This window comes from Diaphorina citri, unplaced genomic scaffold, assembly GCF_000475195.1.
Source record: "Diaphorina citri unplaced genomic scaffold, Diaci psyllid genome assembly version 1.1 scaffold369, whole genome shotgun sequence".
Taxonomy (NCBI): Eukaryota; Metazoa; Arthropoda; class Insecta; order Hemiptera; family Psyllidae; genus Diaphorina; species Diaphorina citri.
In genome coordinates, this window is record NW_007377804.1 from 107,716 (window position 1) to 121,612 (window position 13,897).

General features: G+C 33.2%; 1 protein-coding gene across 1 annotated transcript in view; it reads right to left on the minus strand.

The window, feature by feature from the left end:
• Positions 1-13,897, minus strand: part of LOC103508121 (dystrophin, isoforms A/C/F/G/H-like) — a 148,319-nt gene that overhangs the window by 92,659 nt on the left and 41,763 nt on the right. Inside the window, exon 7 of the mRNA XM_026822820.1 lies at positions 5,166-5,287. Within this exon, the coding sequence (XP_026678621.1) occupies positions 5,166-5,287 (122 nt within the window). The remainder of the gene's footprint in view (positions 1-5,165; positions 5,288-13,897) is intronic.

Sequence of the window (13,897 nt, forward strand, 5' to 3'; positions counted from 1 at the left end):
ACTTTCCTTATCCTATAGGAAGGAAAGTAATGTAATCGGGTCAAATTTTCGATGGTCAGTTTTTAGTGTAATTATTGAATTATTTTGAACATTCAGAGTACGAGCGCTTATAGTTAAAAATCTAGCTATGTTTGCACGGAAAGTTATTTGTATCCACACCCAAATATTTACTGGGTATCAAGTACAATTGTTTATTGTTCTAACACCGTAAATATTTCTCTAGAGCTAAGAAAAGCTGCAAAGAATAATAGCAAAGCGTACGGGAGAGGAAAGCAATATAATAATTTAATAAGATACAAAATTTGTAGAGTGGAAATATTTTCCTAACGCATTATAAACGGGAGAGGAAAAAAAGCGGTTGTTAAAATTAATTCAAGCAAAATGTTTGAATAAGAATCCAATGTAACATATTGCATGTAGGAGCTTTAGGAGTATACGAGAGGGTAGAAATTACAAGACGGAGCAATGGCATCATTTTGTGCTCTCAAAACGGTGAGCGGGGGTTCAGGAGGTACGAGAGGGTAGAAATTACAAGACGGAGCAATGGCATCATTTTGTGCTCTCAGAACGGTGAGCGGGGGTTCAGGAGGACTAATTCTGTTCATTTTAGACAATAATAATGTAATAATGATGAGTTCATAACCTCTGTAATATCTTCAGGAGGACTAATTCTGTTCATTTTAGACAATAATACTCGTAATGTAATAATGATGAGTTCATAACCTCTGTAATATTACAATAGACGTTGTATTCCCTTTTAAGTGGAATTAAAAATTGAATATGATCTTTTGGCAAGGCGGAATTAATACATAAATATGGTCCGCGCTGTTTTACATCTACAGGTTTTGATTCGACTTTTGGATCGAAATCAAGAACTACCTAGTCAGGCTCAGGTATACACGTAACGTAGGTACTCTGAGCTGTGAAATTTATTAGTTCTATTGTAGCATCTGTGTATTACCTGCTAACAGCAAATATACATTGAGAATAAAGACCAAAACTTTAACTACACAAATGTAGGAATAGGTGCTCAAATGAATAGCCCAGTTTTGTATCAGACTTTTATAAACCAATCTAGAGAAAAGCCTAAAGCCTAGGCTCTGAATAGGTTTTCTGAGTAGATACAGTAATAATATCAACCGATTTTTCTTTAATTTTAACAAAAGCCTTTGATGTTACCAACTGTTCCTGGCGATGTCGATCGACTTCGGTTGACTTTGACTGAAGAAATATGGCGAAACATACCTATTAGTAATAAGATAATAATAAAATGTACATCTATACGTAATACCTACGTATAATACTTGCAACCAACATTTTGCCTTTTTCAGGGGTAAAAAGGCAACCCCCGTCTGCAAGTCTGTATGCTTAAAGCTGCGATGAGATTTGTATGCTCAAGTGCCATTGAAATCTTCACCCTTCTTCACATTAGTTTTATACAACCAACATTTTGCCTTTTTCAGGGGTAAAGGCAACCCCTGTCTGCAAGTCTGTATGCTTAAAGCTGCGATGAGATTTGTATGCTCAAGTGCCATTGAAATCTTCACCCTTCTTCACATTAGTTTTATAGTACTCGTAATTCGAATCATATGGTGTGAAAGTCTTGAAATCTGGCATTCTTATATCTTGAGATGATACGTGTAATGGGATATTTCGTCAAGGTATTAAAATTTTGTTGTTAATATATGAAAAGTAAATTTAGTATTGTAAGTTGCTTTGAAACCGGTGATGGGTAAGTTCCACTTTCCACCAAAAGTTTTCCGGCTAAATAGTGGGTAGGTAAAAAAAAAGATCTATTTATTCTTCAAGTCCATAAAAGTTACCTACATCAAACACAATGGAACGTATGGAAATTTCAACGGGAAAACGAAAACTCGTACACTTAAAAGCATTCTTAAAATTATAACCATAATATGTAAACCATGAGATTCATAGGTAGGTACATACATGATTGCAGAGGAAAGTACGAGCAAAAAATGTCAAAGAAGATTCTTGGGAGAAAAGCAAATTTAGTATTGTAAGTTGCTTTGAAACCGGTGATGGGTAAGTTCCACTTTCCACCAATAGTTTTCCGGCTAAATAGTGGGTAGGTAAAAAAAAGATCTATTTATTCTTCAAGTCCATAAAAGTTACCTACATGAAACACAATGGAACGTATGGAAATTTCAACGGGAAAACGAAAACTCGTACACTCAAAAGCATTCTTAAAATTATAACCATAAATATGTAAACCATGAGATTCATAGGTAGGTACATACATGATTGCAGAGGAAAGTACGAGCAAAAAATGTCAAAGAAGATTCTTGGGAAATAATTTTCCTACGAAATTTTAAAACTTTAAATATGCGCTCGGGTATGTCAAGATTTTCAAGTATGACATTAATGTTCGGAAGAAAAGATTAAAAAGCTAGTTTATTCATTACTAAATATATTCTGTGTTTGACAAGAACGCAAAGAAATACCTTTGTATGTCTGTCTCATCGAATTTGTTCCCAGGGATTTTCTTGTCGCTTTCTTTCCGCTGAGCAATGAATGAGTGTATGATATCCTCCAGTCCAAATTAATAATTTATTATGGAACCCAGGAGCCCAGAGGGTAGAACTTTGGACGTCTGGTCTTCGATTGCCAGATCGCTGAGATATGAGTATTGCGAGTGATCAGATCACTCAAGACTATAGTCGAGTCGGTCACTTGAGTAGGTGTGTAAATGTACTTATCTAAGTATTACAGCAAAAAGTATTTGCATTTTATATTTATGCTTAAATTTTAGTCTAGCCTTTTTGGGGTGCGGCTCTTGTTGGCAATTCAACCGATATAAGAATACCTGTACATTGTAACTTTCTATTGTGCTTTGTGAATTTCGCGCTCATGTGACTGATTTGAGTTCTTTCGTACTTAGACATTTAATATTGATTTTTTTTAACTTGGCTTTGCTGAAAACTCAAAGAGAATTAGAAAGGGCGCTACCGAAGTAACAGTCCACCAGTAGAAAATGAATTTGGAGTTAACAAGTGAAAGTTACTCTGGTGATGATTTGATAAGAGACAAAAGCTCCTTATGTCTGTGTATGAGCTTTTCTTTGAAGTGAATTTTCCAATCTTCTTTGTGCGGAAAAGATAAATACGGAAACGTAGAATAAAGAAACTCGAGATTCATACAGATTTCGACCGTTTTTTGGCGGTTTTTAGCTATAGCGACAAAACGGTTAGAGATATTGTAAAAATTAGGGTAAAATATCTCAGACATTAACTTTGCCTAGATATTACCCCCACCCGAAAGTCCATTTTTTTACAATGCAATGTACACACGTGGCAGAAGAACACAGCCATTGTGTGACATTTTGTGAAAGACAGACAGGAAAACCTTCAACACAATGCAATGTACACACGTGGCAGAAGAACACAGCCATTGTGTGACATTTTGTGAAAGACAGACAGGAAAACCTTCAACGCAAAGTGCAAGTGGAAATTGTTCTCAGTGGAATTTCAATTTGAGAGCCCGGTATTAAAAAAGGGTTAAGAATTTTCAACGTGAAAATATATTTTCCGTTTCCAATGCAAGGGCTTAGCGTGGTTGAGGAAACAGGGGGATGCGGTAAAGAGGCTTTATGTTTTAAAAACATAACAGGTAGCTATGGTGTACGAAATGCAAGATAGAAATAGAAAATTGCTAACACGGAACCAACATATTACGAAAGATAGTTGCAGTGGTAAAGACGAGAACAAGTATATGAAATAGAGGAACAAACTACAATATTCCTACATCATCATCATCTTCTTTATGGATATAGGTAACATTTTGTCGTAGTATCTAGATGTCCCTATTCCGAACGAGCATGCACTAATGACAGTAGACCTTCTCATGCATTTGACTTATCATTTATTTATATTTAATACACGAACTTTTGAAAGTCAAGTTTAAGTTTAAAATCATGAGAAAAGTTTGCTTTCTTTCTTTGAAAATTGAACGCTCTTCTAAAAAGAAACTCTCTTAAGTTTATTTTGAAGATTTTTTTTTCCTTTTTTCCGTATAAATATTGAAGAGGGTTCTCAAGTTTAAGTATTATTCAAGAACTAATAATGGCGTAAACAATTAACGTGTACTTTAACTTTATGCAATACATATTAGATGTTTAAACACATTGTTTAGAATTTAGAATACATTTCACATTAACTTGGTCGTTCTTACATTTTCTACTTATTCCACCATTTCCACCTTACAAGGAGTATTCAGACGTTTGAAGAAAAAGTCTATTGCCTGTTTGAATAATTTGAAAGAAAACGTGAAATTTATTCGAAGCTCTCTGACGATAATGATGTGAAAATATTATTTTTAAATTTTCGTATTGCCAATACAAAGCTATCACCTAGCTCGTTATCTTTCTGGATGAAAGATACCTAAGAAATGTAACAGTATATTTTATATTATTGACTTTTTTCTCAGAATGATAATAATAAAAAAGACTTGGCAATGGGATAAGCTCGTTACATCTCTTATTAAAATTTAACGATGTCAACAATTTATAATATTACAAATTCCGAACATGTATTTTCCTTCTTCCCTCCCACTTATTCCATCATCCTGGCCAACCAGGAATGATACCTGTATCAAACATGTATCATATTTTTGGAACGGTTCAAATTTCCCGGGATTCAATTTTCTAGATTTTCATATTAACGTAGGTAGTAGGTACCTTATGTCTGTGCATGAGCTTTTCTTTGAAGTGAATTTTCCAATCTTCTTTGTGCGGAAAAGATAAATACGGAAACGTAGAATAAAGAAACTCGAGATTCAAGAGTTATATCTTGTTTACTTAAGTTGAGAATCTCATTTGCTTTTGTTTTTTTCTTTAATTATTCATTTTCCTTTTTTAAAAATGCTTTGTAAAAAGCCAAGTTGACGAAACAACTAAAAAGGAAGATGAAATGGGGGCGAAAGCTCAAACAGGAAAATACACGAATCGTGAGAGTAAAAGAGAAGAGACCTTAGTTTCTTAATCTGTTCACGAGGAATACATTCACGGAGATAAAAATGAAACTCTGACAATAAGCAGCGGATAGGTTAGCTAAAGGACAAATGAGTCTTTCAAACAACATCCAAAGCTACAATAATTTAACTTTTTCTAAGAAACGGATTTAGTAATGACCTGTGTTCAGATGGCTTACCTGTAAAATAGACTTGTCAAAAGATGCTACGAGGCAGGTTTTAGTTGGAGTGCTGCTAACAAAGGAGAGATTTTCATTGGAAACTATTGATTTGTCTAACGCATTTTTATTGGAGCCAGATCCTGAAACAAAAGAAATTTTGAGAATAATTATTATTAGTAATTCACATTTCAATAGAGTACTAGAGCTATATTGATATAGACCCGACTTGGGTTTATTAAGTCCAGACTACAGTTGAATATTCTCTCACAACCATCTTCTTTATTATTATTATTAGTAATTCACATTTCAATAGGTATACCTAGAGTACTAGAGCTATATTGATATAGACCCGACTTGGGTTTATTAAGTCCAGACTACAGTTGAATATTCTCTCACAACCACCTTCTTCGCAGATATCATTTTCAAGTTAAAGTTCGATTCCATTGTTGTTACTATGGATAACCCTAAAATTGGATTAGTTGTTTAAAGTCGTTAGAAAACGGTCACAGATTAATAATACCCCAGATACGTTTACAACTTTTCTCGGAAACAAACACGGTGCAAGAAGCAGAGGTCCTAAAACCTAGTGTCGGACCGTAAGTAACTCGTAGGTTCAGGAGGACTAATTCTGTTCATTTTAGACAATAATAATGTAATAATGATGAGTTCATAACCTCTGTAATATTACAATAGACGTTGTATTCCCTTTTAAGTGGAATTAAAAATTGAATATGATCTTTTGGCAAGGCGGAATAAATACATAAATATGGTCCGCGCTATTTTACATCTACAGGTTTTGATATCGACTTTTGGATCGAAATCAAGAACTACCTAGTCAGGTTCAGGTATACACGTAACGTAGGCACTCTGAGCTGTGAAATTTATTAGTTCTATTGTAGCATCTGTGTATTACCTGCTAACAGCAAATATAAGAATAAAGACCAAAACGTTAACTACACAAATGTAGGAATAGGTGCTCAAATGAATAGCCCAGTTTTGTATCAGACTTTTATAAACCACCAGACTGTATGACGCTATGACAGGCAAACCCCACCTCACCACTAATAAAAATAGAAAGTAAGAAAAACCTACGTAAAAAGTTACTCAATTTATTAGTTTTCCTTTAATTGAATTTGGAAAAAAAACTTTATAGAAGAAAAAAAAAAATCGTAAGCGTTTTTTTTATTCATTCAATTCATAAAACGACACAGAAAAATCCCTAGAGTTTTACTTCAAATCATATAATACTGGTAAAAAAAAGCCAAAAGAGAGATTGTAACATTTTTAATAACTTTCTACGTAAGTTAAAGCGTTTAACGAAAACATTTTCCCATTCAAGTTAAGAAAGTTCTTAGCCTCAGCTCTTTTTTATCCTTCTTTCTAATCCGTTTCGATTCTTGAAATTTTTCTCAAAGATTAACATTGACGGTGCTATGAAAAAGGTAGGTTGTGGTTGAAACAAACCGCGGCTTAGCACCGGATTTAATTAATAAATTCACCATTTACTAGTAACTCGGTCGTTAAGAAAAAGATCCGCCCAAGATTTTTCCCCCAAGACTATACAGAATATTATTCTTACTAGACGTTGCCAACCTCTTAGGAAAACCTTGATGCCGGTTTACGAACATCATAGCTTTAGAACTGTTACCTATCTTCCGAGGCAGTTTTTCAATTATTCTAAGAAATCGATAGAGGGAGGAAGCAGAGAAAAGATGAGAAGTCAAGAAAGAAATGTATGAAACAACATATGATGTCTGAAACGGGAGGGGAGGGGAGGAAAATGGAACAAAACGATTGCGGAGATTTAGAGGAAATATGTGTGATAGAAAATAAAGAAACTGCTAGGAAGTGAGGCAGTTTTTCAATTATTCTAAGAAATCGATAGAGGGAGGAAGCAGAGAAAAGATGAGAAGTCAAGAAAGAAATATATGAAACAACATATGATGTCTGAAACGGGAGGGGAGGGGAGGGGAGGAAAATGGAACAAAACGATTGCGGAGATTTAGAGGAAATATGTGTGATAGAAAATAAAGAAACTGCTAGGAAGTAATTAGGGTAAATGGAGGATGGAAGACAGAGGAAGAAGAGGTGGTGGTGAGATGGAATGAAAAATGTTCCAACAATACTAAGACGTGGGGGTAGTGCAAGGGGTGTATGATATCCTCCAGTCCAAATTGATAATAATTATGGAACCCAGGAGCCCAGAGGGTAGAATTTTGGATGTCTGGTCTTCGATTGCCAGATCGCTGAGATGTGAGTATTGTGAGTGATCAGATCACTCAAGACTATAGTCGAGTCGGTCACTTGAGTAGGTATGTAAATGGACTTATCTATACGTATTATAGCAAAAAGTATTTACATTTTATGTTTATGCTTAAATTTTAGTCTAGCTTTTTTGTGGTGCGGCTCTTGTTGGCAATTCAACCGATATAAGAATACCTGTACATTGTAACTTTCTATAGTGCAATTGTGCTTTGTGAATTTCGCGCTGTGACTGATTTGAGTTCTTTCGTACTTAGACATTTAATATTGATTTTTTTTAACTTGGCTTTGCTGAAAACTCAAAGAGAATTAGAAAGGGCGCTACCGAAACCGAAGTAACAGTCCACCAGTAGAAAATGAATTTGGAGTTAACAAGTGAAAGTTACTCTGGTGATGATTTGATAAGAGACAAAAGCTATTTTGAATCGAAAGCGAACAGGAGTTTAGACTTTAACGACGGAACATGTAATCCCCAGAAAGTTAAAAAATAAAATGAAAATATTCTTCTTTTTGAATGGGGGAAATAAAAGGAAATACAAAGCCTCTGCAAGTTTAACACAAACAAAAAATAAAAGGAAACAAAAGCAGGAGACACAATGTCTCTCGAGCAACAAAAACCAAGGTATCTGTAGACAACAGAGTACACGAGGAATCAAATGAAATTCCCCATTCAATACCTACAACATTCATTCTGATTTCTCTTTGATGAATACTCAACATACGTACACTATGTACATCAATCTACAGTAAATTAAATTTATAAAGCTAAGAGATAAAAAGGTACCAAATACATACACAAAATAATGAGGGGCAAGTCCATGTGTTTACATTTTACATAATGCACGTGTAGTTAGATTGCAAGAAGAAAAAATGTAAACAAACAAAACTTTTCCGGTGGAACAAGTGAATTTTGGAAAAAAGGAAAAAATAATTTCGACAAGAATATTGCACTGAATAAATTAAATTAAATAATAATATAAGTAATTAAAAAGAAAATGATAAATAAAAAGAATTTAACTAACAAACGGATAAAAATAAATGAAAAATAAAATGTAAATTACTCTCGCACTTGGAAAAAAAATCTTAAAAGCTGTGAACTAAAAGTGAGGGAGTCGCGTACAGTTTGAATTTCACAAGGGTAATAATATAAGGGTTGTAAAGGAAAAAGAAGAAAATGCTTTTGATAAAGGGCGGTATTTTTGAAATGCGCAACATGTCATTGATCCGTATATAGTAAAATATAATATTTTCGGGGAAAATCGCAAAATTTCGGAGCACGTTGGAAAAGCATGTCTGTGTCATTCATCAAAGGGGAAAACGAAATAGTAACTTTGGGAGCGGATGTTGTAGGAACATTTTGTAAATGGAAAATTCCGCGCCAAATTTAATTTAAATTTATCAAATTTCTCTAAGCTACTTGAGTTTTTCCCTACTAACATGTTTCCTACATATGTGACTATGTTCTTTTGAAGAATATCTAATGTGCTAAATTAAGATTATGTTCATATAATTATCGCATCAAGACCTTGGTTAGGATCCAAGAAAATTCGGCTTATTTAGAACTAATAACTAGACAGTTGAGTGTTAATAAATGATTAATAACTTAAATTTCAATATATATTCTCATGTCTCATGAAATTCTAATCTAATATTAAATAAAAATATAGGTAGGTATAGGCAAGGTAGGTACAATGGTACATAAAACATGATGTGGAAAAATACCACTTTTTTTATTATGCAATAATTTTAATACGATTATGTACGTACTTTATTCACAAAAAGTTGTAAAAGTATATTATTACTCACAAACTTCACAGGATGAAAAAATGTCCATCGACCGGAGTCATAAATTTAAAATCTAATTAACCCAGTTACTAATAAAACATTGACAATAAAATGAAAACTTCAACCTGGAAAATTGATATAAGCCCCTCTTTTAAATCACAATTTTCAAATAAATTTATTCGAAAATTCAGGGTCGACTTTAAGTTGGGGATATTTTTAGGATAGATTTTCCTAGAATGCTACAAATTTAGAATTTGGATTTTTAGTGTATTTGGAGTTGGACCTGTTGTTTATTTTCTTACCTACTAAAACTACAACTGAAAGTGGTTGAATTTTGCATGGATACATCACTTATGTAATTTATGTTATAAAATACTATTCCATTTATTCCTACAGTCATTTTAATGTCATTTCCATCTTGAAGAGAGAAGATCATACATCGAAGCATAAAAATTGTCGTAAATTCGTCCTGGCTTACAACCTGACAAAACGAACGCTGTAAATACGTTGGGTACATTTCAAACATAATAATAATTATCTTATTCGTAAAACGGAAACATGTCTCAAAATTAGTCCACCTGATGAAATCTTAAAAATGAATCTGCTGAAAGTTTACAGCGTTTGTTTTAAACCTTGGGGAAATAAACTCCAACTTTCGAAATTTTTTGATATTGGCTTGTTACAAGCGCATATTTCGTGAACCATCATTCCTAAAACCCTTACATGTACACCGATCGATTTCTCGTGGTATTGGCTTGTTACAAGCGCATATTTCGTGAACCATCATTCCTAAAACCCTTACATGTACACCGATCGATTTCTCGTGAAAAGTTACATAGGAAAGACTCATTGGTCATCTTAAATACTCTAATGGAAACTCTTGTTGAAAAAAAAAAACAGTAGAAAAATCCAAGTCTGTTTGCATGTTTTCGGGTTTCATAATTTAAAATTCGTCCGATGGTGTGCGGACTGTAATTACTGTTATAATGGCGTTCACAATTTACATCAGCTTCGAAAAAAGAATTTGAAGAAAAAGACTATTTGTTTAGTTCTTGGAATGGTGTTGAACTTCATTTCACAAGGCAGGAAGAGTCTACGGGAGCTCAGCTTTATTATTTATTTATTTTTTTATTTTAATAATATAAAAGCTATCCTTTTTTATTGTTATTTTTCTAAGAAATTAGTAAGTAGTATAAATGTCTCTTAGCAAGTATTACAACAGGTGGTCCCGTAAGGTAGGCTATTTTTCTGAGTGAGTTCTAGAGTTCACCGAACTTCTAGTTGAGTAACAAAAGGGATGAAGCGCCCGGTTAATTAACCTCGATGGAATTAAAGTTGAAAATGGAACAAAAATGAAATGAACTCTCCAAAATAGGACACTATCATAAATTTTAAACCCATTTTTAATACTTAAGACATTGAACTTGTGAAAGCTTAGGACTATAATGGAATAATTTAAACTGGGTTCTAAAGGTAAAAAGGAAGAGAAGATAAACAATTTAGTAATTACCTTTATAAGAGGAAAAGACATTTTTCTTCCTTTTTCCTTCAAGAGAGAAAAAAAATATCAGTTTATCTTTTAAGAAAATTAAAACTCTGGAGGAACAGGTATAGTGTTTCCTGAAATAAAGTTTAGCTCACAAAAAAATATCAGTTTATCTTTTAAGAAAATTAAAACTCTGGAGGAACAGGTATAGTGTTTCCTGAAATAAAGTTTAGCTCACAGCCTTACGTTTATCCCCCAAAATAAGATTCCATATTTTTTCATGCGCCTGAATGTACACCACTTAACACATGGTATCAAAACACTAGATATATGAACCTAAATCTATTGCCTGAGAGCAAGTTTAATTACTGATTTACGACCTTTAAAATTAAAAAGAACAATAGGGGCAAGCTTTGATCTTTCCATATTTTTTCATGCGCCTGAATGTATACCACTTAACGCATGGTATCAAAACACTAGGTATGTGAACCTAAATCTATTGCCTGAGAGCAAGTTTAATTACTGATTTACGACCTTTAAAATTAAAAAGAACAATAGGGGCAAGCTTTGATCAAATCTATGTAAACAAAGTGTGTCACTCATTAGGAGATCCTGAAGGTTTCTGCTTTTCTTTTTTTTTTTCAACCTCAACGTTTCAAACTCACTGTTGAGTTTTTTCACAGCACCACATCTCCCTTTTAATATGTGAAGAAATACGTCCAACCTCAACGTTTCAAACTCACTGTTGAGTTTTTTCACAGCACCACATCTCCCTTTTAATATGTGAAGAAATACGTCAAGTGTATAAAATGGAGAATTTCTACTTCACAAGAGCAAACTTTTCTGTTGTTATTCCGTGAACATAAAAAAGCGAAATAACTCAATCATTTTGTTTTCGGAATTCTAAAATCACACGTATTAAACTTTTCACGAAAAAAAAAATAAATAAAAAAATAAAATAACTTTTCTCCGCCTTTTTAGAAAATACATTAAACAAGCAGGGTCCGTCCCTCCGGGAATTTTTCAGCCCGTAGTGATTAGAGAAAATCAGTACCTATGTACCTACCTAATTTGTTTAAAAGCAAAGAATTTAACACAATGTGAACTTTTTTTAGCACCCTTCAGGAATATGAAAAAAGGCTTTTCATTCAATGATCTCAATGTTTAAATAAACTGGACTACAATTTTATTAGACTACAGGACCTATGTACTACTACAGTAGAGTATTAGGTATAGATGGATATTGATATTACATAGCCAGTAATTGACCTGCTATTAATGTTCATGGGATAGTACTCGTAATTATTGAATTATTTTGATGAACGCTGTAAATACGTTGGGTACATTTCAAACATAATAATAATTATCTTATTCGTAAAACGGAAACATTTCTCAAAATTAGTCCACCTGATGAAATCTTAAAAATGAATCTGCTGAAAGTTTACAGCGTTTGTTTTAAACCTTGGGGAAATAAACTCTCTTTCACGGATATTGAACGGAAGTTTACTTAGCAAGATGAAAACTCAAGTCGCGTGATGTTCACAACAGATTTTTGTACAAGCAATATAAAGGTTGAATGGTAGAGATTGCCCCAGGCAATAATTTCGCCTTTTGTTTGTAATTTCTTGTATTTGTGCACATTGAATTATAACCAATAAAGATCTAAATCTTATATTATAAGAACGAGATCCATTCACTCATTCACATTTCATAGTTCACACACTGATCGCTCTATCTCTAGAACCACAACACCTAGAAATTGAAATTTGGTAGGAGTATTCCCTTTATGGTCTAGGTGTGCAATAAGAAAGGATTTTGCGAAAATCTAAACCGATCCTGAGATATGATCAATTTTTGATCGCTAATAGATGGATATTGATATTACATAGCCAGTAATTGACCTGCTATTAATGTTCATGGGATAGTACTCGTAATTATTGAATTATTTTGAAAATAAACTCGTTCTACAACGGAAGCTGAAGAATAATTCATTTTTTATGTGAAATCTTAGCATTAGTTTGAACAAGGAGCAGCGAATTGAGGTAATAATAAAAAAATATCAAGAGGCAAGAAAAAATCGAGGGTTAGAACGCCTTTCCCCCTGTCATCTAAGGGGAAAAGGGGAAAAATACTAGTAGCATAATAAGGAAAAATGTGTGTAGCAGGTGGCAAAGTGAAGATCAATGCATAATTTTGTCCCTCTTGCTTCATTGTTAAAAAAGGATGTTTTAGGGAGGAAAGAGAGAGAAAACTCGGGGAGAAAAATCAGGAGTCATTTTTTTATCCTTTCACCCATAATTTCTCTATTATGAGTGGGAACAGACGCACTTTCTGTTAACAATGCCAAGTAATTTCAATGGACTCTATGGTATTGATGCAAATGGGGTAGAAATAAATTACTTTTCGCCAATTTAACACTAGTGACATAGTATTTGCCTACTCGTGTGTTAGTACTGTTATTTACGACCCTATAGGAACTGGGGAAAAAACTCAAACTCAGATTATAGTTGAGGGACTTGAGGATGGTAAAATTATAATTTAATGTCACTATGAAAAATGAGATAAGTACACTCTAACTTCTCAAATCACGAAGAAAAGAATCTGCAGGAGAAGAAAAGTGTTAAATATTCAGCATTGTCTTTCAAAAATGTCAAAGTGATACCGTCATTTTGAATTAATTTTTTCTGTCAAATTTATCTATTTAAAAAAGTTTTTAAATATTCCGAGAAAAGTTTCAAAAACGGAGTAAGAAGGAATGCAATTAATTTGACAGTTAATGATAAATTTGAAGATTTAAGTCTGTATGCGAAGTATATCGAGCAAAGAGATTTATCGTTCCATTTTTTTTTTTTTTTTTTTTTTTTTTTTTTTTTTTTTTTTTTTTATTTTAAAATTTTTTTTACTTTAAATAAAAAAAAACTCACTTTGTAAATAAGTAATAGATAATGATTATCATACAAAGCGCGTATAAAGAAGTCATTTCAGTTGGCTTCAGCTAGCTGTAGCGGTCCTTGTCGACATTGTAGTTTCCGAAAACAATTTTAATTTCTTTTTAGCCGAACATAATAATGACATAGATGAGTCTTTTTGCGATAAGTCTCGGATCGAAAATCCGAAAAAGAGATTCTAGATGTTGAAGTTATAAAGTGCATATTCTCCCTACATGGATTATCCAAACGTTATTACACTTTTTAAACGTATTATCACTTCTGTCGTC